Raw genomic sequence first — 25,758 nt, 5'->3', positions numbered from 1 at the left:
TGAGGCGGTAGGCCCCGCCCATGGATAAGCCCCGCCCCACAGCAGCCGAGGCCTTGGCTGTTTCTGGCGGGTGCTGGTCCCTTCTCAGCTGGGATGCGGAAGGCCTCGGGCTGTGCCAGGACGGTCATCGCACCGGCCCTGCTCAGGCGGGGGTCATCCCCAGGGACATCACCACCGACCACCCACCTGCTCAAGGCCATCTGGCGCCGAAGCCCCTCCCAGGACCCCCCTTGCCTTTCAGAGCTTGGAGGTGGTGGCCCTGGCTGGCGTTCAAATATCTGTACGTTTTTACCAGCTTTTAAAACACAGAACTTAGGGGTCTAACGGGACCGTGGCCGGCGCGACCGTTCCAGGAAGGAAGCCACAGGGGACAGCCAGCGGGTGTTGGGTTTCAAAGGCCTCCACCAGCTCAGGCCAGGGGCCGCCCAGAAGGGCCTGTCCACGGAGCGCCAGGCTCGATTACGGATATCTGGTCCGAAAATAACTGAAAATCTCAGGGAGGAAAAGGAGTGAGGGGCCTGCGGCCTTTCGTGGGAGGAAATATTTAACTAGGCGCATTATTCATTTTGCCTGGGCGGGAAGGCCGGGCTTGGCTCCCGGGTTGCTCTGCTCAGGAGCGGTTTCCTCCTGTAATCTCGGTTACGGGGCGCTGGCCCCTGACGCCAGCTGGCCGAGGCAAAGATTCCTTCTCCTCAAAGAAACACTGCCTCTCTCCCTGACGGGAACATGGAACTCGGGCTCCTCTGTCCCTGCTCCCTGCCCTGCCGCTCTGCTGAAGCGGGGCCTGGCTCTGACAAGGCCTGCGATGTCTCGAGTGCCGGGCAGCCGCGGCTGCAATCAGGCAGTGCCTCCACTGGCCTGCCTGCCTGTGACATACAACAGTGATTTTCCTTCCCATTTGATGTGTTTCGAAATGTTGTAGTAACTGCAAACGATTTCCTTAATTGAAGCGGAATGCGGCTGTTGCTGTGCCCTGCGCTGCCTCATGTGGCCCGAATTTGGAGACCGTTTCCTCCGTGAAGACTGGCCTTGTTGGCACTAACACTGGGAGCTGTGTGTAACGCACCGAGGGGAGCAAAATCTAAAAACAGAAGATTGTGGCAGAACGAGACACGGGACAGAAGTGAAGGTGGTTGCCTGCACTCGGCTGACCCAGTTTAATCCCAGCCACCCCGTAGGGTCCTGGAGCACCCCGGGAGTGACCCCTGAGCACTGCCAGGTGTGGCTCTAAAACCATATATGTACAGCGACCTCTTATTCTCTAGTTCTCACTCAGAGAACCTGGCAGGCTACTGAGAGTCTCATACCCGCCTACATGCCTGACTAGGAACACCTGTAAAGGTGATAGAGGCTGTCCCAAAAGCCTCCATCCCTCTCGGAGAGCCCGGCAAGCTACCGAGAGTATCCCGCCCGCAAGGCAGAGCCTGACAAGCTAACCGTGGCGTACTCGATATGTCAAAAACAGGAACAAGGTCCTCATTCCCCTGATCCTGAAGGAGCCCCCAATATGCCATTGGGCTACACTAGCACGTGACAGGGACGCATGGAGACGTTACCGGGCCCGCTCGAGCGAATCGATGAACAACGGGGTGATAGTGATAGTGATACACATCTCACTCCCTGGCCACTCAAACCTGCATCCTCACCGTAACACAACAGAAGCAGACGCTGGTCATCGCGAGACCTCCTCCAGAGGCAGGGGACCCAGAGGCATCCACAGGGCCGGCAGCTCGGTGGAAACAGCTCTCTGGGGGCCGCAGTCTGAGGCAGCCGGGGGGTCAGGGGGCACGGGCACAGGGTGGGCCCCAGGAAGCAGCAGGCCCGGAGCTCTGGGCTGAGGGTCCACTTTCCCGGCAGGAGCGGCCACACCCCGTGCACGCGAGCCTGGGCTGCCCGAGGGACAGGGGCCGAGGGAGCCTGGGGCCCACACCCACTCTCCAGCTCCGAAGCTGTGGGAGGGTCGACCTGGGGCCTGAGGGGAGACAGACAGACTTAGCCTCCTGCACCGCGGGAGGTGAGCAGACACCCGGGCCCTCCAGGTGCTGCGGGCTGCATGGGGGGTTGGCTGCACCCCAGTGTGTGCCCAGGCCCTGCCCAGTCCCCGGGAGCCCGTCGCTCTGCCCCCCACCCTGAGCACGAGGCTGTTCTCGAGCCCGCAAGACCAGACCCACAGGGAACTTGGGCAGAGCCGCCTGGCAGTGCTCTGCGTGGGCCCCGCGCACCCCCAGACGGGCCCGTAGGAGCGCCCACACTTCCCGGGCCCCGGCGCTGACTGTGGCCGCTCTCCTTTGGCATGCCCCCGGCAGGGACCCCCTGACACACCTTGGAGCCACGGGTCAGAGTGTGGCCCTACCCACGGGGCGTGTCCTCCTGCTAGACCCAGGGTGTCTGGCCAGCGCTGGCTGAATGCCCAAGCACAGCGCAGGCCAGGAGGCCTCAGGGGGCTGCTCAGAGACCAGCCCTTTGAAATGACGTTTCTCAGGCCGGGGACCGGCTGCATGGGTTTCTGCAGGGCACCCTCCCTCCTTCCTCCATTCGGGTCCTGGGTGCTGCTCGGGAACCCCAAGAGGCCCGCCCTGCAGCCCAGTGCCGACCGGTCCGGGTGGCCAGGCCTCTCTGTCCTGCGCGGTCCCTTGTCTTCCAAAGGGCCTGCCCTGAGGCGGCAGTGGGCATGGGTCCTGAGATTCCGGCGCGTGGTTGCCACATCGCGGTAGCAAGCAGGCTGCGTGCCCGAGACCCGCGCCCCAGCTTCGGCTCTGCGGGAGACCCCTTTTCCTGAGCTGTTGCGAACGAAGGCTTCGGTTTCACGGGGTCGCACACCACCTGTCCCCGTCCCAACCTCACGTGCGTGTGCTGGGACTGTGGGTTGGGCCAGGCTGGGTGGGGGCCCCAGGGGGCCACAGGACAGTCCTTGCTGTCTCTGACGGCAGAGTACCCCGGCCGGGCTCATGTCCAGGGGACCTCAGAGACCAGAGCAAACTCCCGCTGCCTTGCCGGACCCTGAGCCCCTCTGACATTTCAGAAACAATGTCCCCAAACCCTAGAAACAAAATTGCTGCGTCTGCTTTGGGAGAAGAATGCTAATTGCACAGTCTAGCCGGAAGCAGGCGTCACAGTGTTGCTTATGTTCTGAAAGGCTGGAAACCAGAGAACGCCTGACACCAAGGAAGGGGCCACGTGCAGGTCGCCAGGGACACTCGGAGGACAGTCTAGGGCCGACGCCAAACTTGGCCTCAACCTGGTTTTATAAATAAATTTTTATTGACACGTGACCACAGCCGCTCTTTTGCATGCTACTGACAGCTGGTCCCGTAGAGCAGAGAAGCAACATCCAGTACCACGTGGCCTCTAAGATCTGAAATCTGGGGCTGGAGATGGTACCGGGGGTAGGAACGCGCCTGGCATGCGGCCGACCAGGGTTCCAGCCCCGGCATCCCAGGTGGCCCCTGAGCACCGCCAGGAATGATTCCTGAGTGCAGAGCTGGGAGTAACCCCTGAGCGTTGCTGGGTGTGACCCCCCAAATCCTCCTGCCTGCAGACCCCTCCCCCAGGCTGAGGAGGCCCAGTGTGGGGGGGTGGAGAATCTTGTGGATGCCACACTGTGCGCCCCATCACAGCGTGCTCTCTGCTCTTCTGGTGGGGTGTGACACGAGGCGTGGCCTGGCAGGGCGTGTCTGTCTGTCTCCTGGATGCCCAGAGTCTGCTCCCAGACACCCTCGGAGTAGCCGCTCACTTGGTCCAGGCAGCACGCTCAAGGCTCAGGGGGCCTTGCGTGGTGCCCACGAAGGGTTTGGGTTCCCCGACCTGCAGGTGTCCCCCACGGTGTCCCGGGGGTGCTCCTGGTTGCGGTGAGGCATGCACCCTGCTCGCACAGGTCACTGCTGGCTAGACCCCCCTGGCCCACGGGTCTCGCAGACACAGGGGAGCCCCGGCACTGCCAATAAAGTGACAGGTCAAGGGACGCTCCCGGGTCGGCCCCCAGAACCGCACGGCCCCCTGAGCACCTGCAGGAGGGACCCTGAACACTGCTGGGTCCGACCCCACCACACGCAGAACAGACGCAAACTCTCCCGACTTCTCGGCGGGGCCAGGCACACCTGCAGGGGCAGCCGCTGGGCAGGCTCGTGGGGACGGAGAGGGGGGTCTGTGTTCACTGCGAGGAGACCAGGGCAGCCAGGCGGCGGGCGGGGATCCGAGCGGGGTCTGCAATCATTCAGGGGCTCACGGCTTGGGAAGAGGTGGGATGTGGGGGTTCATGCTGGACAGACGCGGCCGGGAGCTAGACACTCTGGAGACGCCCCCGGGAGGAGCTGAGATCTCTCGACTTCTCCCAAGCTCTCCCAGGTGGGACATGCCAGGGACCCAGACTCGGTGGGTGGGCGGTGGGTAGGTGGGCTGTGCCCCAGGAGAGGGCCCTGGGAGCACACTGAGGAGAGGGCCTCAGGCTGAGCCGAGAGGGCAGCAGGACAGAAGGACCCCCCCATCCCAAGGCCCACAGCACCCACGCTTCCCGCTCAGCCTTCCCTCTCCCCACACTGCCCCAAGGCCTCGCCTCCGGGCAGAAATGGGCCCTTAGACCCTTGACTCCGTCCAAACTTGGGAATCCAAAGACGGGCTTCAGACACCCAGTGCTGCTGTGTGACCCTCCACAGTCGCTTAACCTCTCTGGGCTCCTCTCCCATGGTGAAAAACAGGCATGTTGAGAGCGGGACGAGGCAGAGGCAGGAGGCAGGGCTGCGAGGAAAGGCTGGCGGGGGGCGGGGTGGGGGGGACTCCGGAGCTGGAGCCAGAGCTGGAGCCAGAGGGGAGCTGACCTGGTGGTGGGACAGGGCGGGGACTCAGCTCCAAGTAACTCAGTAAATCATGGTGCTTTAAAAAGGGGGATTGGGGCCGGAGCGATAGCACAGCGGGTAGGGCGTTTGCCTTGCACACGACCGACCCGGGTTCGATCCCCGGCATCCCATATGGCCCCCCGAGCACTGCCAGGAGTAATTCCTGAGTGCAAAGCCAGGAGTGACCCCTGAGCATCGCTGGGTGTGACCCAAAAAGCAAAAAAAATAATAATAAAGAAGGGGATTAGCAGAAGGGGCGGGGTCTCTGGGGGGGCTGGGGGGCTGGGGGCTCCCGAGACTGCACCCCGCCTGCACCGCAGCCCCGCGCCTCCCAGGAGCAGGCTCCAGACCCGGGCACCCTCCTGGGCGCTGGCCGTGTCCGAGCACGTGAGCCACGGCCCCACTTGGCAGCGCTGGGCCAAGCGCCCAGATCAGATATGGGCCGCCAGCGTGGGCGACCGACGCAGAGAGAGGGGCGGACGCGCTGTCAGTGAGTCAGGGTGGCGGCACGAGGCAGCAGGCAAGGGGACCGTGTGGCTGGCACAGATGCGGTGGACACGCAGCCCGCACGGAAGGAGAAGGGCCGGGGGAGGCGAGGCGTGCCCCTCCGGAGTGAGGACGGGAAGGACTGGGGGGGGGCAGAGAGGGATGGAGATGTGAAGGAAGGGCAGAGGGGAGGGAAGGAAGGAGGGAGGGAGGGAGAAAGGAAAGGAGGGAGGGAGGGAAAGAAGGGAGGGAGGGAGGGAGGAAGGAAGGAAGGAAGGAAGGAAGGAAGGAAGGAAGGGAGGAAGGGAGAAAGGGAGAAAGGGACGGAGGGAGGAAGGAGGGAAGGAGGAAAGGAGGGAAAGAAGGAAGAAAGGAAGGAAGGAGGGAGGGAAAGAAGGGAGGAAGGGAGGGAGGGAAGGAAGGAGGGAGGGAGGGAGGGAAGAGGGAGGGAGAGAGAGGGAGGGAGGGAGGATTTGCTGCATGGTGGGTGAGTGGACCGTGGAGGGTGGATGGAGGGCGGTAGCCAGGTGCGGGGGGGGGGGGGCGGTAGCCAGGCTGTGGGGGGCGCAGGAGGTGCCAGGAGCAAGCCCGGCTGGGCGCCGACTGTCCCCAGCCCCAGGGGAGATGACCAGAAAGGGCCTGTGTCTTGGCCACTCCTGCGAGCCAGAGGGTGAGAAGGTTCCCCGCGCCTCCCCGGGCTGTGGGTCTGGTCTGAGCAAAGCGCCCGATGATCTCAGAGCCCACAGCCCCCGGGCACGGTTCCTGGAGGCCACTCCGGGCTGCGCTTTGGCCTAGCCCAGGGCGCCCCCGCTGGAAGGGCACGGGGTACTCCCGGGCCCCCTCGTGGTGATGCTGATCCCACGTGGGACCCCTCCTTGAGACCTCGACCCCCAGCCCTTGCCCCTTGGGGGCGGGAGAAGGTGATGGGACAAACTTCCAGCCACATGCTGTCCCCGACCTGCGCCTTCCTCCTGGGTGGCTCTGCTCCAGGGCAGGAAATGACCCCCCCACGGAGCAAATGGCTGCCTGAGCTCCTCCCCCAGTGCTCTGGGACCACGAGAAACAAGAGCAGCCACAGTGGGTGCCTCCAGGCTGAGAGCCACTTGGCCAAAGGCGGGCCTTGCCCCTGAGCTCCCTGGCAGCCTGGACTCGGGCACACCTGCTTGCAGCTGGACATAACTGGGCACGCTGGATGTTCCTGAGATGTCTGGGGGCATCTGAGATACATGGGAGCGCCTGAGCCCACCTGGGAATACACGAGCGCAACTGGGTGCACCTGAGCACATACGAGCACACCTGACCACACCTGGACACACCTGGACACACCTGGACACACCTGGACACACCTGGACACACCTGGACACACCTGGGTACACCTGGCACACTTGAATACATCTGAATACACCTCAATACACCTGACCAAACTTGGGCACACCTGAATACACCTGACCGCACCTGGCCACACCTGAGCACACCTGAAAACACCTGAGTTCACCCGGGCACTCCTGAGCACACCTGAATACACCTGACCACACCTGGGCACACTTGGTCACACCTGGGCATCCTTGAGTGCACCTGGGCACACCTGGGCACACTGGGCCGCCTCTGCCAGAAGTCCAGAGCATCGGTGCGGTCCCTGTGGCCGGCGGCTCTGGAAGCGTCTCTGCCTTCCCCATGCCAAAGGTTCTGCCCGTGTGGCCTGCAGGGGCCCGCAGCCTCCCCATCCCTGGGCCTCTTTGCTCACCCATAGGCCGGGGTGGTGGAGCGCAGCGCACAGCTGGACAGCAGCCCAGGGCGGAAGGCCCTGACCTCTAAGCCCAGGTGCGCCGGCAGCACTGAGTGGGCTCGGGACACACAGTTTCGCCTCCAGCCCAATGTGGGACCCCCGCCGGGGCCTCTGCTCCTTTCCCGCCCCTCATTGCCAGCGGGTGTTTGTCCACACGAAACAGCTCGTCCCTGCAGCCTGCTGGGTCTTTGGGCTGTGGGGCAGATAGGGGTAAAGGTGTGGGTGTGTGCGTGAGTGTATGAGTGCGTGTGACACTGTGAGTTGTGAGAGTGTGTGTGAGTGTGTGAGTGACAGTGTGAGAATATGAGTGTGAGTGTGTAAGTGTGAGTGTGTGAGACTGTGTGTGTGAGTGTGAGTGTGTGTGAGAGTGTGTGTGAGTGTGAGAGTGTGAGAGTGTGAGTGTGAGTGTGAGCGGGTGTGAATGTGCCAGAGTGGATCCAGAGACTGCACTGGTGACTCGTGTGGACGCTGGACACGTGCTTGACCGTGTCGGGACAGTGGCCCCGTATCACGCCTGTGCCTGGGTCACGACTCCGAAGGACACACGTCCTCCGCCTGGCCGGCTCAGCCAGTGTCTGGGCACCGGGCTACCTCGGGCCATCTGCCCGGCCCGGCTCAGTGTCATGTGGGCACCAGGCTGGGGGAGAGCACCAGGGGTTGGAGGAGGCTCCACCCAAGGCTGGGCGCTGCCCCCGTGGGTGACATCACGGCCGCGCCCTCAGCGTGGCGCCCAGCCCGAGCCGGGAGCCCTGCCAGGCCGCGCGCCCTCCCCCACGTCACCGTTGGCCGCTGCCGTGATGTCGACACACCATTCAGCCCCACACTGAGCTCCCCAGGGCTGGACAGAGCAGCCAGGAGGGGGTCTGGGTCCCGGTCAACAGGACTGGCCACAGAGCCCCGCGGAGGCGGGACGCGGCTGTCGTGTCTAATGGTCAGGCTGGCGGAGGTCCCACGTCTGCGGGGGAAGGGGCAAAGGCGGGTTTGGACGGCAGCTGCCTGCAGAGGCCAGGGCAGGCCCAGGGGCCCGACTCCCAGCCCAGAGGCGGCATCTCAGAATCCGGGGCTGGGACACGCCCTGGGCACCTGGGACAGCGGCCTGGGGGACACCCACGTGTTTCCAGAGAGAGGCGGAGGGGGAGGGTATGAGGGCGTTTCCAGAACAGGCCTGAGAGGAACGGGGGACAAAGCGCAGGGCCGGGCAACAAGCCCCCGGCATGTGGGGGCAGGACAGGGCACCCTCTTGGAGCTGCGGCCACCTCGGCACAGGGACGCTGACCGCCGGGAAGGCACCGGCCACACTGGCGACGGTGATGAGCTCGCCTTGGGCAGAAAATGACCTCACCCTGCTTCATCCTCAGCTCTGCCTGACGCCATGAGCCCATTTGCGAGATGGGAAACACGAGGCCAGAGAGGCTGGGAGAATTTGTCAATTGACGGCAAAGCCAGATCTCATACTGGACAGCGCGGCGCTGGCCCGGCCCAGGATGCAGCAGGCTGGGGCCCGGACCCCCTCCTGGCCGCTCTGTCCAGTCCTGGGGAGCTCAGTGTCCCGAGTGGGGCTGAATGGTTGTGTCGACATCACGGCCGCGGCCAACGGTGACGTGGGGGCGGGCGCGCGGCCTGGCAGGGCTCCCGGCTCGGGCTGGGCGCCATGCTGAGGGCGCGGCCGTGATGTCACCCACGGGGGCAGCGCCCAGCCTTGGGTGGAGCCTCCTCCGGCCCCCCGTGCCCTCCCCCAGCCCGGTGTCCACATGACACTGAGCCTGGCCTGGCAGACGGCCCGAGGCAGCCCGGTGCCCGGACACTGGCTGAGCCGGCCGGGCGGAGGACGTGTGTCCTTCGGAGTCGTGACCCAGGCACAGGTGTGACACGGGGCCACTGTCCCGACATGGTCAACCATGTGTCCAGCGTCCACACGGGTCCCACTGCAGTCTCTGGATCCACTCTGGCACATTCACGCCTGCTCGCACTCACGCACTCACACTCACACTCACACTCTCATACTCACACTCTCACACACACTCACACCGTCCCAACACGGTCACCCACATGCCCAGCATCCATAGAGGGAAGGACAGAGGCAGACGGTGCCCTTCTTACAGCTTTCTCAGCTGCAGAACCGAGGCAGGAACCCCGTCCTGAAGGCCACAGCCGGGCGGAGCAGCCGGAGCAGGAGCCCGTCCGCGGGGTGACATTCCCCGTTCCGGGCCCTCGCCTATGCGGGCAGGAGCGAAGGGTCGGACGAAGCCCAGCAGGGGGACGTGGCCTCCGCCCACTGGCTCCTGTGGGAGGGACCGGCTGCTCGCGCCAAGACCTCAGAGTTTGCTCCCACCCAGGCTGGGGCGGGAAGGTGGTCGGGGGGAGGACGCATGGGCACTTAGGAGGGTCCCCAAGCCCGCCAGGAGGGACTCCTGCGTGCAGAGCCAGGGCTGATCCCCGAGCGCTGCGAGTGTGGCCCCCAACAAGCAAACGGGTCAAATCAGAAGACCCCAGAGAGGACCTGAAGGGGAGCGTGGGGACCGCGCCCTGCTGTCCGCGGGCCCCTGGCCGGCCGCTCCTGGGCCCCCCATCCCCCGCCGTGATCCCCTCGCTGCCTCCGACCGGCCTGTCTTGGTGTGAGTTTTCTCTGGCTTCCCCATAGGAGAAGGGCAGATTCCTTTTGAAGTTTTTATTGATGAACGAGCAGCTATAAATAACGCGCGCAGCCCCGGGGGAAAGCAGCTACAGGACAGTGAGCTCGAACCCGTGTCGGGAAGCGTTTGACGGCTTCAGGCTGTTCAGCTGAATCTTCACAGGTGGAAGAGCAGAAACGCAGTGTTTTCGCAGCTATTACTGCAGGTCGCCCTGTTAGTGACGGTCCCCGCTGGGAACAGGAGTCGGTGCTGAGCAAGGGGTGACGCCACCCTACGCCGCCTGGCTCGGCTCTGCCCCCCACTTGCGGTCACCCCGCCCCCACCCCTCAGGATGAGCGAGGAGCGGCGCAGACAGTCGCCTGCCCTTCACCGGGCTGGAAGGGGAGTCCGTGTCCACGGCGGCCAGTGCCCCTTCTGCGCCCCAGACCCTGCGTGGGGCGGGAGGAGCCTGGGGCGGCGCCTATGGCAGCCCGAGAGCCCCCTGCCTGTGGGTGCCGCTGTGGGAGGGGATGGCGGGACTCCGGGGCCCCGTGCCCTCTGCACCCCAGCATCGCCCCCACTGGCTCATCTCAAGCGCTCGAGGTTCCTGTGTGAGGCTGCCCCACCTCGGCCACACAGGAGAGTCTGGGCACCTGGGCGCTGTCAGCGCAGGCGGGCGCAGGGCATGCCCAGGGACTTCCACTGCCAGGGAGACGGTGCCAGAGCCCCTCGCTCAGGCGCACGCCCAGGCCAGGAGAGGGTCTGCACTCACAGAAAGCCCCGGGCCCAACCCCGTGCCGCATGCCCCAAGCACTGGGTCAAGAGCATCACTGGGGGCTGCATCATCAGGAGGGACGGTGGCGGCTGCGACCCCCTGCTGGAGCCCTCCTGTCTGCTCAGCAAAGGGTCAGAGGGAATCCCAAGAACACATGGGGGCGGGGTCGCATGGGGCGTCCACGGCGGCACCTTTGTCCTCCTGAGGAGCTGGGGCCAAGCGACTGATTACTGGACAGGCGACCACTTCCTCAGTCAGGGCACAGAGATGCTGGGAGCTGGTCCCCGTGGCTAGTCCCATAACTAGTCTCGCAACTAATCCCTATGGCTAACCACCATAACCAGTTCCCTAACTAGTCCCCCTAACTAGGCCCCCTGGCTAGCCCCCTAACTAATCCCCACGGCTAGCCTCCTAACCAGTCCCTCTAGCTAGTCCCCATGGCTAGCCCCCTAACTAGTCCCCCTAATTAGCCCCCCCGGCCAGTCCCAATGGCTAGTCCCCATTACTTGTCCCCGCTACTTACCCCCGACGCCAGTCTCTGTGGCGAGTCCCCTAGCTAGCGCCCGTGGGGCCTGGCTCTGACAGCTGGGCCGCCCAGACCCGCCCTGCTCCGTCTGACACTCAGCCAGTGTTTCCGGGTCCTGGGTCAGCGCAGGGGCTTACAGGGTGACCTGTTTCTTTCCAGCCTGCTCAAACTGTGGGTCCTTCCTTCTGGCTCCCAGGCTCAAGACAGAAAAAGTGCCTCTGGCTGAGGCTGCCGGGGGTTCTTCCAGGACACCTGGCTCGGAGGGGGCGGGCAGGGGGCCGGCTTGCCTGAAGGGGTGCTCCTTTGGGGGTGGCGAGGCTCTCCAGGGGTTTACGGATTCTCAACCCTCTGAGCTCCCAAGTGGCGGGTCCTGAAAGACAGTCCAGGTGCTGCTTCCGGCTCTGCAGGATAAACATGGCAGGCTGGTCTGGGTGGCACTTCTGTGCGGGCAGCCCCGTTACTTAAGGACCCCACCCCTGCCCCGGGAGTGCGGGCAGGACACTGCGTCCTCCCCAGAACCCATTGTTCAATCCAGTACTGAGGTCCCGGAGGTCAGGGCTCTGTCATGACGTCCCATTAGAATCACAGGGAGGGGGCCGTCCCGAGGGAGACTGTCAGGCTCTCCTGCGGAGGGCCTGGGTGCCAAGAGCTTCCGGTCGTTTCTGGGGCCTCCCTCCCCCTTTGGGCCTCTGCCAGGTGTGCTGAGTCCTGCCCGCCCCTCCCCCTGGACTGGGCTAGAGGCTGCCCAGTGGGGGCTGCTGAGGATGGGGACGGGCTCAGGCAGCAGCCTCAGGACACGCAGCTGGACCCCTGGGCATCCGTGTGCATGTGAGTGTATGCATGTGTGTGCAAGTGTGTGTGCATGTGTGAATGCGGAGAATGTGATAACGCCCACCTCCCATGTGGACTGTCACTGTCACTGTCCTCCCGTTGTTCATCGATTTTCTCGAGCGGGCCCAGTAACATTGTGAGACTTGCTACTGTGTTTGGCACATCAAATACGTCACAGGTAGCGTGCCAGGCTCTGCCGTGCGGGCGAGATACTCTCGGTAGCTTGCCGGGCTCTCCGAGAGGGGCGGAGGAATCGAACTTGGGGCGGCCATGTCTGCTGCATGCAAGGCAAACGCCCTACCTGCGGTGCTATCGCTCCAGCCCTCCCATATGGACACTTAAACTAAACAAGAAATGAGCATGAAACGGACATACAAGCTCTCTCACCTCCCTCGGCCTCCTTGTGTCTTCCCGTGAATGTGTACAAGAGAGACTTCCCCTTTCTTCCCGCTCTGTGCTGCCAGGCTACGAGCAATGGAGCACCCCATGCCTTCCGGGGATCTCTGTCCTCAGCGAGCGCCGCACAGGGAATGCTGGAGGGCTCTTGCCGCACAGCTGCTGAGAAGGCCGTGCTGAGGGAGGGGCTGCTGGTGCTGGTGCTGATGGTGCTGGTGCTGGTGGAGGTGCTGGTGGTGGTACTGCTGGTGGTGATGCCATTGGAGGTGATGTTTGTTGGTGATGGTGCTGATGGTTGTGTTGGTGGTAGGGTGTTGATGGTGAAGATTGCGGTGACAGCATTGATCTATGTGGGTCAGGGGTGAGCCTTAGTGACAGGAGCATCACTTAATCACTTAACTTCCCGTTATTCGTCGATTTGCTCGAGCGGGCGCCAGTAACGTCTCCATTTGTCCCTGTCACGTGCTAGTGTAGCCCAATGGCATCTAGGATAGGAGCATAAGCCCCGCAAACTGAGATTCTGGGGTTAGTTCCAGAAACCAAACCCCATCAATCAAATACGTACGTCCTATATTATGAGCATGATAATGAAGATCTACATATTGGAAGCGCTGGTTAAGCTCTCCTGGCGGTAAGATCATCCTAGATGGCCATAAGAGGGTTTGCGGGTAAGGGTCCCCCTCAGCAGGGCTTAAGTCAGTTGCCTGGAACATAGCCAGGCTTGCTGGCCCTGGCTGGGGGTGGCGGCTCATGCAGGACCCAGAGCAGTCCCCGAGCTCTGCCCATTGTGCCCCAAAACCAAAATTCAAGATAAAATAGATGCTTGCTGTGAAGCTCAGACGTGAGACATTGTAGAGTCAATAAAGATTTTTTTTAAACAAAGAAGACAGGGGGTTGTTTTGTTTTTCAGGCATTTCTAAACATCCCACATTTCTTGCAGGACAAACAACTCCTGGGTGCCGAGGTTGGAGAGAGAGTGGTAGTGGGGGGGAGGACGCTGGCCTTGTGTGCGCTGACCTGGGCTGGATCTGCCCCACATGGTCCCCTGAACTTGCCAGGCATGACAGCAGGGCGCAGGCCAGGAGTCAGCCCTTAGCACACCGGGGGTGGGCCCCCCAAAACGTAAAATGTGTGGGTGTCAGCACAGAGCAGAGAAAGGCAACAGGGTGTCCTGAGGGAGGAGGGCCTCGGGCCTCCGGACAGCCCGTAAATTGCACGTCAATGTGGATGGATGAGAAGGGGCCCAGCCAGGAGCTGCTGGGCCCCCGACCACCTACACAGAGTCTTAGAGGACATGGCCCGTCCCAGCCCAGCACCTGGGCGGAGTTGGGGGGAGACAGACGGCCGCCTCCCTGAGCCCCCAGGAGGGGTCCCAGGACCATCCTCTCCTTTGCTCCACGTCCTCCTTATTGGGGTGCTGGGCTGCCTCTGGCTCCAGGACCCCTCCCCGGGGAGGCCACGTCTTCCAGGGAGATGGTGTTTGTGTGGCCCGCACTGCGTGATGTGTGTGTGTGTGACGGCCACAGAGCCCGTCCTCCCCGCTCCCTGGCAGGAGGTCGCCTAAGAAGCCAGGAGCCTCGGAACACGCAGCCGCGGCCTCTCTGGCCCTGCGAGCCCAGACGTGGGTTACGGGTGCTGCTCCCAGCTGGGCCCCGCAGTGCCGACTCCAAGTCCAGAAATGTGGGAAAGTTTATTTCCCTAAAACATTCCTGATTTGTAATGTGCTTTCTAAAAATGTCCTTGCTGACCAAAGCCCTGCTATATTTAGCCACGGCATCTGAAAGAAATGTCCCTGGCGCTTTACAAGGCGGGCTCTGAAGTGCAGGGGTGCGGGATGTGTCCCCCCGAGACGCCAGGGGGCCGGGGGCAGGGAAGCAGGGCAGCGGCAGAGGGCAGGACTGACCCCCGTCCCCAGCCCCGGGCTCTCGAGGGCCAGGGGCAGCCTCTCCTAAGCCCGCCGCCGCCTGGACAGAGTGACTAAGCTGCAGGACGGTCGTCCGGTGGGGGTGGCCATCACTGCGGCCAGAGGTCAGCGGCTGACGCTGGCTCTGCTTCTGTTTCACGTCTGAGTGGGGTTTGTCCAAGAGAGGGAGCACCTCCTGGGGAGCACCATCCCCACCCCCAGAGCTGGGTCACGGGAGCAGATGGCCGGTGGCTGTGGCAGGGCGGATGCACAGCGGAGCCCACAAGTGTCCATCAGGGGCCGCGCTCGGAGAGGCTGGACAGCCCGGGGGGCCCAGGAAACCCTGCCCCCAGGGGAGACTGGAGCAGACCCGCCAGGCCTGGCTCAGGAGCGAGGCCAGAGGGCTTCACCCCCCCAGGGCCCGCGCCCCCTCCCCTCGCCCGCCCACCGCCCTCCTGGCCCCCCCCACAGCCCCTGGGGCTGCCTGTCCACCTCTCCAGGGGCCACCCAGTGCTGCCCCTAGCCCAGCCGCCCTCGCAGCTGCGCCCCGGGCCACACTGCAGGTCACCCCTCCTGCCGTCCGCCTCAGGGAGGGTCCCAGCCTGCCAGCAGCCAGGACAAGGCAGGGCCTAGGGAAGGATGCCAGATGGCACCCACTCCAGGCTCACGCAGCCTGAGACCCACCCAGACGTCCTATCTGAGGGCACAGTGGGCAGTGGGCGGCCCCCACCACTTCTCTCGGGCTGCCTGACCTAAGGTCCCCTGACAGGACACTGGCCGGGAGGGTGAGCTCCCGTGGCAACCCCACAAGCCTCAAGCAGTGAGAGGCACAGACGTTGCCCCGGGCACGCTGCACCCACCTCAGGGCCGGGGAGCCCAGGGGGTGGACAATAGGGCCCGCAGAGTGGACGCTGGCCTCTGCCTCCAGCTGGAGCAGCTTGGAGCCCCGCGACCTCCCCAGAGCGACAGGCCACTCCTTCACCAGAGGCGCCGGGACCCCAGGCAGAGCCAAGTTCTCGCCTGGTGACTGTCACAGAGAAAATGCCCCAGTGCCCCCGGGCAGACGCCCCACCCCTCAGTCCCTGAGTCTCTGCCAGACTGTCACTTGCACTGCAATGGCTCCCAGACCCCCCTCACTGAGCCTGCCACCCCACCCCGAGAAGCAGGAAAGGTGCATCTGAGTACCTGCCAGATAGGAATGTGTGTGAATCCACACACACATGATGTACAGGGCCCGCATACTCCTCAGTGTGTGTGTGTGTGCGTGTCTGTGAGCATGTGTGTGCCGAGTATGAGAGCATGTGTGAGTGAATGCGTGTGTGCCATGCGTGAATGTGAGTACACATATGAATGTGTGAACACACTGAGAATGAGTATTGTGTGCGCATGTCAGTGTGTGTGTGTGGTGTGTGCATGTGTGTGTGAGCATGTGTGTGTGATCGTGTGTGTGATCACGTGTGTTGGTGCGTGTGTGTCCATGTGTGTGAGAAATCAGACAGGACCAGCAGTCATTTGCAGGCAGCCTGTGAGCGTGGGGCCGTGGGGTGACCCCACTTTCTGATCTCGGGAGAAGCACTAGCCTTGGGCTCTTCTGCACTCTGGTGACCCCCTCGAAGCCCCAGCTGCTAAGGGCGTCCCACCGTCCCGCCTCCTCCTTTCCGCCATGGTTCGCTCATGCCCCCCCCACCGTCAGCCATGAGCCAGCCACTGAGAGGCAATGAGACTTTATTCACAGAGGCTGAACGTTTAGGGCTGGGGACCCCGCGTCCCCCACGCAATACAGCAAAGGAACCCCTTAAAGCAGGTCAGCCTGCGCCCCGCGCTCCCCGGCGGGACAGACCGTGACCGTGGATACGTGCAAGTGTGCGGCTCTAAAAATGAAATCTAAGCATCAGGTGTGCAGGAAGCCCCCTCCCCAAAGCTCTCCCCTGGCTTAAGGCTGGGATGAGACCCTCCCTCAGAGGCCCCCACACCTGCCCACAGCGCCCTGCTGAGCAGGACCAGAGTGAGACTGGACACCCCAGGGGCAGATGTCACAGAGGTGAGGTGCGTCTGCCTCGGGGCAGGGGGTCCCGTCTCCCGAGCCTGGAGTGAAGACCACCAGCCCCTCGCAGAGGGTCGTCTGCTGGCCAGGGCCCAGGGCTGGGAGGCAGGGGAGAGTAAACGGCCTGTTTCCCGTCCCGGCTGCTCCCCTTCGCTAGGCACCAAGGCTCCTCCAGGGTGAGTGGCCACACCCTGCAGCTTGGGACCACTCCCCACGGTGCTCAGGGTCCAACCTGGGTGAGTCTCATGCAAGACAAGCATCCCCCCTGCACCCCAGCTCCCCCCCCAGCCCCCAGACAGCTCCCCCCAGTTGCCCCCTCCCCCCCGCCCCGCCCCATGCCACGTCTCTCTGAATGCTGCCCTGGTTCCCGTCCCGGGAAAGGCCAGCACCCTCTAGCCGCGCTCTGGGAAAAAGGTGGGAACTGAAGCTCTTCCTCGCTGAGACCTTCCTGTGTGTCCGGTGCTCCCGGAACCTCTGGTTCCTTGGAAACTAGAGCAGACTTCCTGGGATGAGAGTGATGGAGCCAGGCGGCCCCTCGAGGGCCAGAGCCCAGCCAGGTTGCGCGTCCGGCGCAGAAAGGGCAAGAACCCACGCAGCCGCTTGCCCTGAAAGCGGTTCCTCGGCTTCCGCGGGCAAATCCTCGCCGGATCTCCAAAGGCCCCGGAAAGGTCCCCGCAGCTGCCCCTCCGCCACAAACCAGCCGCGCAGAAAGGCCTGGACGCGGCGGGGCGCAGGGCGCTGGGCAGGGCAGACGTGGCCGTGGCGTGGCGAGGATGGGGAGGCGCCTCCGGAGAGCGAGTCCGCGGCGCTGGGCTGCCAGGATCTCCGCCGTCCGTCCCGACGACCCTAGGGGCGCGGGGGTCCCCGCGAGGGCCACACCCACAGGGAAGGTCGCACCGCCCGGCTCCTTCGGCGGACGCCCCCCGGGCAGCGCCGGGCGCGCTCTACTGGAGGTGGAACAGGGCGTCGGGGAGCGGCAGCGGGAGGCAGGAGAGGAAGGGGATGCCCAGCTGGCAGAAGCCGCCCTGCACGTGCGGGTCGAACATCAGCGACGCGTTGAAAGGCGGCCGCAGGCCGGACGCGGTGGCCAGCAGCGAGGCGCCCAGGCAGCCGCCGCTGGGCCCCGGCTTGGCGGGCCCCGGGAGCGGGCCCCCCGCCGCGGGCGCCCGGCCCCGCGGGCCCGCCAGGATGCTGTCGATGCTGAAGCTGGGGGCCCGGCCCGCGCCCGGCGGGGAGCCGCCGCGCGCGGGGCGCGCCGGGGAGCCCGGGCGCGCGGCGCGGCCCTCGCCCTCGGGCCCGGGCGGCGGCGCGGGGAGCCCGGGGGCCGCGCGCCCCGCGCCCCCCGCCGCCGCGGGCGCCCCGACGGGCGTGGGCGCGGCGCGCGCGCGCTTGGCGTCGGGCGCGCCGGGGGCCGCCCTGGGCTTCCGCTTGCGCCGCCGGTAGTTGCCGTTCTCGAACATGTCCAGGCAGCGCGGGTCGAGCGTCCAGTAGCTGCCCTTGCCCGGCCGGCCCTTCTCGCGCGGCACCTTGACGAAGCACTCGTTGAGCGACAGGTTGTGGCGGATGCTGTTCTGCCAGCCCTGCCGGTTGTCGTGGTAGAAGGGGAAGCGCTCCATGATGAAGCGGTAGATGCCGCTGAGCGTCAGGCGCCGCTCGGGCGCGTCCTGGATGGCCATGGCGATGAGCGCGATGTAGCTGTAGGGCGGCTTCTGCGGCGGCTCGGCCCGCGCCAGCCCCGCGCCCTCGGCGCCGCACAGGTACAGCACGGGCGCGGCCAGCGCGGGCAGCCGCGGCGCGAGGAGGTGGCTCATGGCGAGCGGCCGTCCGCGCCCGCCGGCATCGCGGCCAGTGGCCAGGGCGGGCGCGCGGCGGGCGCTCTTATGTCGCCGGCGGAGACGGTCGCGCGCGGTCAACAGCCGCCGCGCCGGCCCACCCACGGCAACCCGAGTTCCGCTGCCGAGAACCCCGAGCTCGCCTCCACGCGTCCCCGCGGCCCCGGCCAATCGGCGTGGGGCTCTCCCCTCATTTGTTTACAGAATTAGTCTGTTGATAAGTCCGCCCACCCAAGTCGAATCAAGCTGTGTTTATTTGGAAAAATTTCCGGGCACCCAATATATAAACGCGCCGATCTGATGTTTGAAATACCACGTCCACCCTTGACGCTGTCCGCTCAGGCAGAGGCAGGAAGTGGACCCCGGCGGCTCCCCGAGCGTTGGGGACCGCGCGGGGGTCTGGGGGACCCCTGCCCCGGCCGCCACTCCGCCTTCGGAGAGGTCCTTGCACCCGCCTCCCAGACGCCTTCCGGGGCCGTGGAGACTCCCGCGCGGGGGTGGGCACTGAAGACACTGGGGGTCCGGGCACGCGGGAGTCTCGGGGACGGAATCCCCAAGAGGGGCTCCGCCTGGGGGACCCCCGGGGGGGAGGGAGGGCACCGGGCAGCTGCGAGCCGAGCCTGAGCGCTCTTGGGGTTCACAGCGGGGCAGGGGGAGTTTTGAAGGGCAGCGGATTTGGAGGACCCACGGATCTGGGCCCAGGGGAGCCCGGGCTGGGGGTGCACGCGAGGAGCAGTCGCACCATAAAAGGGGGGTTCGGCAGCTGTGGCGGGGAGCTGGTATTTGGGGACGCGGGGCCCTTGCTTTATATCCTGCGCTTTCCTGTTTATAACAAGGAGGGGTTATAACAACTTTACAAGTGCACGCAGCTGCCCAGGATTACACTGAACATTTGGGAAGCCGGCCCCCTCGCCCCGGGGTGCACGCCAGCACCCCCTAGTCTCATCTGACAGTCAACCAAATTAGGGTCTGAGCCAAAGCCCTGGGCGACGCCCCGTTCAAGAGGGTGCCTGCCCGGTCCCTCAGCGGGCACCCACGGGGCGGGCTGGGGCGTCCAGGGCCGGTCACCGAGCCGGGAGGGGACCCGCAGGCGCGCGGGGTTCCCCAGGGCCGCACACCCGAGGGGCCCCGCGCCCCGCCCCGCCCTGGGCGCCGGTGGCCAGGGAAGAGCCGAGACCCCGCGGAGGGTCGCTCCGGCGCGGGGGTCCCCAGAAGACGGCGGGGGCGCCCGGCAGGTCGGACCCGCGCGGGGCGCGCTCTGCCCGGCGCCTTCCCGGACCCGCTCGGGAGCCCGCGCGCCCGCCCGCCCGACCCGGCCGGCCGCGCCCCCGCGCCGGGCACTCGCCGCCGGCTCGCGGGGGCGTCCGCAGCAGAGCCTGGGGCGCGGGCCGGGACCCCGCGGCTTCCGGGGCGCTCGGCGGCCGGCGGCGGCGCGCCTCGGCGCCCCCGTGCGGAGGCTCGTCGGGCGGGACGGGTCGGCGCGAGCGAGCGCCCCGCGGGCAGGTGCGGCCGGCCGGCACCCCGCAGCGGCCCCACCCACGGGCCACGGGAGCCTCCCGCCCCCCACAGGTGGTTTCACATGCAGTCATTACATGAAGCAGAAAGGCAGGACCGCGCTCCGTGTGTGTGTGCGCGCGCGCGCGTCTTTGAGTGTAGGTGTGGGACCGAGGTGTGAGTGTCAATGCATGTGTCACTGAGAGTGTGTGTATGTGTGGGGCTGGGAGCATGTGCGGGTGGGTGTGGGCATGTGCGGGTGGGTGCATTGTAAGTGAATGTGTCTAATGTGTATGTGTGTAAGTGTGTGTCTGTGTATTGTGTAAGGGGTATGTGTGGGGTGTATATGTATACAAGTGTATGTGTGAGAGTGTATGTTATTTTATTTATTTGCTTTTTGGGTCACACCCGGCGATGCTCAGGGGTTACTCCTGGCTCTGCACTCAGGAATGACTCCTGGCGGTGCCCGGGGGACCCTAGGGGATGCTGGGAATCGAACCCGGGTCGGCCGCGTGCAAGGCCAACGCCCTCCCCGCTGTGCCATCTCTCCAGTCCCGAGAGTGTATGTTAGTGTGAGGGTGTGTATTTATGTAGGAGGGTGTGAGTGTATGGGCATACATGTGTGGTGTATGTGTGTACTGTGGGTATACGTGGGAATATGTGCGTGTGTATTAGTGTGTGTGTGGCTGTTACCGTCTGTGTGAGTGTGTATGCGTGTGTATGTGTGCAAGTGTGTGAGTATGTTGTGTGGCTGTGTTAGTCTGAGCGTATGTACGAGTGTGTATCTGCATCTGGGTGATTGTGGGTGTCTGTGTGCATGACTGTGTGTTAGTGTGTGTATGGGGGAGCAGTGCCGGGGAGCGGGGGTTCGAGTAAGGCAGGGCGGGAGCAGGTCTGTCAAGGGTTGAGGGGACTGTGGAACAGGGTGGTGCCAGAGCCGGGCTCTGGGCTCTGCCTGGTGACACCATCAAAGCTGCTTGGGACCCAGGGTCGACTCTCTGCGGCCTGAGCAGGGGACAGTCCCACGAAGGGCACGAACTCTGGACACGGGTGGCTGCTGTGCCCCTTTCACAGATGAGAACACTGAGGCTGGGCCTAGAACTCGCCCAAGAAAAGGAGCTAGTGCCTAGATGGGGAAACTGAGTCCGGGCTAGGCAGGAGGGTCAACTGGTCTGACAGAGGGAGGGTCTGGAGTGAGGGGTGCAGGGCTGGAAGGTAAGGGGCTCTGAGGGTCCCAGAGAGACCCCACCACACCCAGCGCCCCTCCCACGTCCTTTGGGCCGGTGGTGGGAAGTGCTGGGCGGTGGCAGGGCCCGAACAGCGCTGGCGGGCAGCGGGGGGGGGGGGGGGGGGGGGGGGGGGCGGCTGCGTGGGCGGCGGGGGCCCTCGCGGGGGCTGCGTGGGCGGCGGGGAGCCCCAGCCCCGGAGCCGCCGCTGGCCCTGGCTGCTGGACGCCGCCCGCCAGGAGCCCGGGGCAGGGCCCTTCCCGCCCGCCTGCGAGGTGGGGGCCGGCTGTGAAAATAACGGAGCGGCCGGCGCCGCGGGGGCTGCTGGGAAGGGGAGGGCCGAGCACCGCGCTGAGGGGTCAGAGGAGCCTCTCTGGGCTCCGTGACGTCTGCGGGGTGGACAGTGGGCGCAGCCGCCCGCCCGCTCCCTAGCCCTCCCGCCGTGCCCTCCTGCCCCTGGCTGCTCTGCCAGGGGGACCGGGAGCCCCTCCGTTGGCCCTCAGGTGCCCCCAGCACCCCCACAGCGGGGCCTCCCCGTGACCCCTGCCCAGCTGCGCCCCACTCCCTGAGACCCCTGGCAAACATCTCCAGCGCCAGGTGAGAGGACACCGGGACAGAAGGGCCACGTCCTCCCTTCAGCCCGGCCCCAGCGGCCGACACAGCTCTGCAGGTCACCCCAGGAGGCCCAGGCCCCCCAACCGTCCCCCCGCCCTCTCCCACCTCAGCCCTGGCTTGTGAGCGGGGCCGCTCAGGCTGGGGGGGACACGCTCTCTGGCCTCGCACACACACAAGCGTTTCCCAGACCCAGAGTGACCCGTGGCAGTCTCGGGGTGAGGGGAGGACACGGGCCCCGAAAGATTTATGGGTCAAGAGCCCACGTTCCCAGGACCCCTCGTCTTCTCTCGGGCTGAATTTCCTGCTGGCGGTGGCAGGGGAGTGTGTGCCTGGTTGTACGGGTACACGCGTGCGTGTGTGCCTGCGTGCGGCTCCGACGGTGCCCAGGAGGGGGTTGGCCCGCCTGCCTGGACGGACCCAGTATTCGCCATTCAGAGATGCACATGGTCAGGAGCGACCGGGTAGCGGCTGGCCACACTGCAGGGCTGGTCAGCCCCGGGGCGGGGGGTCGGGGGGGGGGGGAGGGTGGCACACAGCTGGGGAAGGCGTGTGCCCACCAGGCTGGCCTTCCAGCGAGGCTTGCTGGAACCCTGGTGAGGCTGGCCCCGGGACAGAGGCCTGGATCAGCAAGGCACGTCCTGCTCAAGCCCGGACACCAGGAGGCCAGGCCAGCCGTCCTGGAGGGTTGTCCTTCATTTCGGCTCATGCTGCAGCAAGGCTGAATGTGTGGGAGTGGGAGTGGGGGGCCCAGGGGGGGCAGGGGCACTGGGCACCCTCCTGGCATGCTGGCCTGGTGGGCATCCTGGTACCTCTTCTCGCCCTGGAAGCCCAGAAGGGGAAGGGGCGGACAGTGGGCAAAGACCCCTGCACTCAGACTCACCGTGGGGGAAGGGGGGCCTGGGGTCACCCCACTGGGAGCGTGGGGCACCCGCAGCAGAGGCCCAGGGCTGGCTCTGAGCTGCAGGGACCCCTGCCCCAGGGGCTCGGAGGGAGCAGAGGGTGTGGGTGCCTGCCCGGCTCTTCCAGAGCCTGGACCGGACCTAGGTACCGTCCCCGCCATGAGCAAGGAGACGCCTAGCTCTAGACTCCCCTGGGGTGGGGTGGCCGTTCTTCTGGGGGTGACAGTGTGGACTCTGAGAAGTGACCTCCAGGCCAGAGGCCCTGCTGTTCCCTGGGAACAGCAGGGGGTCCTTCTGGGTCTTGCCTGCATCCAGACCCTCTGAGGGGCAGCTTGCAGCGGCATCTGGGGAGGCGAGAAGGGCAGAGGCGCCTCCCGGGCCAGGAGCCTCGAAGGAAATGGAAACCGCAGCTGCAGGCGCTGTTGCCAGGGGGCTCCCTGCGCCCCCCACCACCAGGGTCCAGGCTGCGGAAAGCCAGCCCCAGAGTGACACGGTGACACAGTGCCCGGAGGGGCCCAGGATATGGGGCTCTGGGACACATTCTGGGGAGACCAGCCTCAACCCTCGGAGCCCCTGTGCCAGTATGACATGTGGAGAGGGTGCAAGTGTGTGTGTGTGTGTGTGTGTGTGTGTGTGTGTGTGTCTCGTGGGGGGTTACCTGCCTCTCTCAAGCAAGACGGCCTTTGGGGGAAATGAGCAGCCTTGGAGATGTCCAGCCCAGCTCCGGCCAGACACCCCAGGGTCCTTGCATAGCACAGCCCGTGGGAAAGTTTTGGGCCCCACAATTCACACACACAGCACAGCGGGAGTGCGGGGGGATGATGAAGGGCCCCTGACACCTTTTACAAAGGTCGTGAAAAAGGCGAAGTAAGATGGCAACATTGGGAACAGATTCTCTTTTTGTTTTCAGTCTAAGTCGTAAGTGTAAAACAGGGAAAGCTTTGCAGATTTTTATTTCAGTTTTGGGGTCACTCCCTGCAGTAACCCCTCAGGGGCTACTCCTGGCTCTGCACTCAGAAATCACTCCCGGTGGTGCTCAGGGGACCGTGTGGGATGCCGCCGGGGATGGAACCCGGGTCAGCCATGTGCAAGGCAAACACTCGACCCGCTCTGGCCAAATGCAAGGAATTCTCGGAAGGTGCCGGTGGGTTAATATTTTCACTGCAATGGGGAAATCGAGGTAGAAATCGATAAGGAGTCTGAACCGCTCTGCCGGGCCTTGCTCTGGAGAGCGGCTCTGTGCTCCCACCAGCCCAGGCCTAGCCGGAGCCAAGGGCAGGAAGCCCGCATTTTCGGAAATGCAGGAGGGCCGATCCCAGCGGGGCGCTGCACCCTCGGCTCTGCGGCTCTGCCCGGTCAGATGGGCTGACAGCAAGGAAACCCACCCTGTTCGCACCCTTGGCAGGTTTGTCTGGGTTTAACAAAACGCATGAAAGCAAACCGACACTCCGAGCAGCCCCTCCGGCCGGCTGGTGCAGTTCACTGCAGCAGAGAGGGAGCGAGCCAAGGCCCGGGCTCTGCAGACAGAGGGGACTCTGCGCGCCCACCTGGGTCAGGACAATGATCGCAACAGGTGACTCTGCGGACACGCCTTGTTTTTCAGAAGTGCAAGGAAATACACAGCTCGCGGGTGTTTAGGCGGAAAAACAATGCGGTTTATTTGCAGGTGAGTATACTGACCACCCCAGGAGGCGAACAGGCCAGGTTAAAAGTTTCGGTTCTTTCCTTTCTCTGGGAACACACAAGAGCGGCACGCTTTGGAAACCAAAGTAGCAGCTAGGTGACTTCTTTATCCCCCAGCAACAACACCGCAAATAAATTATTTCCTCGTTCGAACTGACCTGCCGCGGGGGAGGCTCTCTCAAGGAGGGGAGGGGGGCCCCGACGCCGTGGGCGCCTCGGGTTTTCCGTCCGGCGGGAGAAACGGCCGGGCGAGATGGGCGCGATCCAGTGCACTCAACTTTAAATATTATATTAAGGGCTCTGCGCAGGACGGCCTCGGCGCGGGCCGCTTCGCGGGGAGGCCGGGTCAGTACTTGGGGCCGTCGTAGGAGTAGGGCGCGGCGGGGCGGTAGAGCGCGGGCGCGGCGCGGTAAGGCAGCTGGCACCCGGCGCCGCCCGCGGGCTCCGCCAGGCTCGGGGCGTCCACGCCGAGCCGGTGGGCGCCGAACATCTCCCGCACGCCGGGGAACGTCTGCCGCTGCGCGCCGAACGCGTGGCCGGGCAGCGCGGCCAGCTCGGGCCCGGGCTCGAGGTACCAGGAGGCCGCGGGCGCGGGCGGCGGCGGGCCGGGCGCGGGCGGCGGCGGCGGCGCGGGCGCGGCGCGGCGGCCGTGGGGCGCGGCGTCCTGGCCCGCCGCGAGGCCCAGCGCGCTCAGCGGCGACGCGGGGCCGCCGGCGGGGTCCGCGGGCGCGTCGTCGAGCGCGGCGGGCGCCAGGCACATGTGCGCGGGCCGCTCGGCGCCCGCGTAGAGGCTGAGCGCGCGCACGCTGCACTGGTAGGCGGCGGGCTCGGGGCCCTGCGCGCACGGCGGCCCGTAGGCGGGCGGCGCGGCGGCGTAGGGCAGCGCCAGCGGCGACGCGCGCGCCGGCACCAGGTGGTCCGCGCCGAAGGCCGGCGGCCGCTCGGCGGGCGAGGCGGCGGGCGTGGACGCGGCGCTGCGCGCGCCGTCGGGGCTCAGCGCCTCGGCCTGGGCGGCGACGGGCGGCGCGGGCGACGCCGCCTCGCTCTTGACCGCCGCCGGCTCGCCGGCCTCCGGGGGCGCGTCGGCCGGCGGCTCCCGCGCGCGCGCGCGCTCCGGCTTCTCCCGGGGCACGTCCTTCTTCTTGAAGCGGCGCCGGCGCCGCAGGAAGCTGCCGTTCTCGAACATGTTGTAGGAGTCCGGGTCGAGCGTCCAGAAGCTGCCCTTGCCGGGCTTCTTGTCGTCGCGCGGCACCTTGACGAAGCACTCGTTGAGCGACAGGTTGTGGCGGATGCTGTTCTGCCAGCCCTGCTTGTTGTCGCGGTAGAAGGGGAAGCGCTCCATGATGAACTGGTAGATGCCGTTCAGCGTGACCTTCTTGTCGGGCGCGCTCTGGATGGCCATGGTGATGAGCGCGATGTAGCTGTAGGGCGGCTTCACCAGGTCCTTGGGCGCGGCGGGCGGGTGCGCGTGGAAGGGCGCGTAGGGGCGGCCCGCGCCGTACCCATCGGGGTACGCGCCCACCGGGCCGCCCACGCCGCCGTAGCCGCCCGCCGCGCGGTAGTAGCCCTGCTCGCCCAGGTAGGGCACCACGCCCAGCGCGCTGGGGTCGGGCACGGAGTAGCGCGCCTGCATGCTGCGGCCGGGCGGCGGGCGCGGGCGCGAGGACCGGGCGCCGCCGCTCAGCGCCCCGGGCGCATCGGCATCCCGAGGGCGCGCCCCGGGCGAGCGCGGCGCCGGCCCGTCCGTCCGCCCGTCCGCCCGTCGGTCCGTCCGCCCGGGGCCCCGCGGCCGGCGCCAGGCGGGTCAGCGAGCCGGGG

At 65.7% G+C, this 25,758-nt stretch overlaps 2 protein-coding genes across 2 annotated transcripts; both read right to left on the bottom strand.

Moving 5' to 3' along the window:
- Positions 1 to 17,129: 17,129 nt before the first annotated feature.
- FOXL1 (forkhead box L1) lies at positions 17,130 to 18,002 on the bottom strand. Its single transcript, XM_056137000.1, has one exon. It carries the CDS (start codon positions 18,000 to 18,002, stop codon positions 17,136 to 17,138), a length of 867 nt encoding a protein of 288 aa, XP_055992975.1. The 3' UTR covers positions 17,130 to 17,135.
- Positions 18,003 to 24,286: 6,284 nt separating this feature from the next.
- Positions 24,287 to 25,573, bottom strand: FOXC2 (forkhead box C2). Its single transcript, XM_056136995.1, has one exon. The coding sequence runs from the start codon at positions 25,571 to 25,573 to the stop codon at positions 24,287 to 24,289; it is 1,287 nt and encodes a 428-aa protein (XP_055992970.1).
- Between the last annotated feature and the right edge of the window lie 185 nt (positions 25,574 to 25,758).

Source organism: Sorex fumeus, unplaced genomic scaffold (assembly GCF_029834395.1).
Source record: "Sorex fumeus unplaced genomic scaffold, SorFum_2.1 ptg000122l, whole genome shotgun sequence".
In the NCBI taxonomy this organism is placed as follows: Eukaryota; Metazoa; Chordata; class Mammalia; order Eulipotyphla; family Soricidae; genus Sorex; species Sorex fumeus.
The sequence above is the reverse complement of the archived record's forward strand: the minus strand, read 5'-3'. Positions and strand labels throughout refer to the sequence as shown.

Coding starts and splice junctions, on each gene's coding strand:
- FOXL1 (XM_056137000.1), bottom strand. CDS start 18,002: ATGAGCCACCTCCTCGCGCCGCGGCTGCCCGCGCTGGCCGCGCCCGTG.
- FOXC2 (XM_056136995.1), bottom strand. CDS start 25,573: ATGCAGGCGCGCTACTCCGTGCCCGACCCCAGCGCGCTGGGCGTGGTG.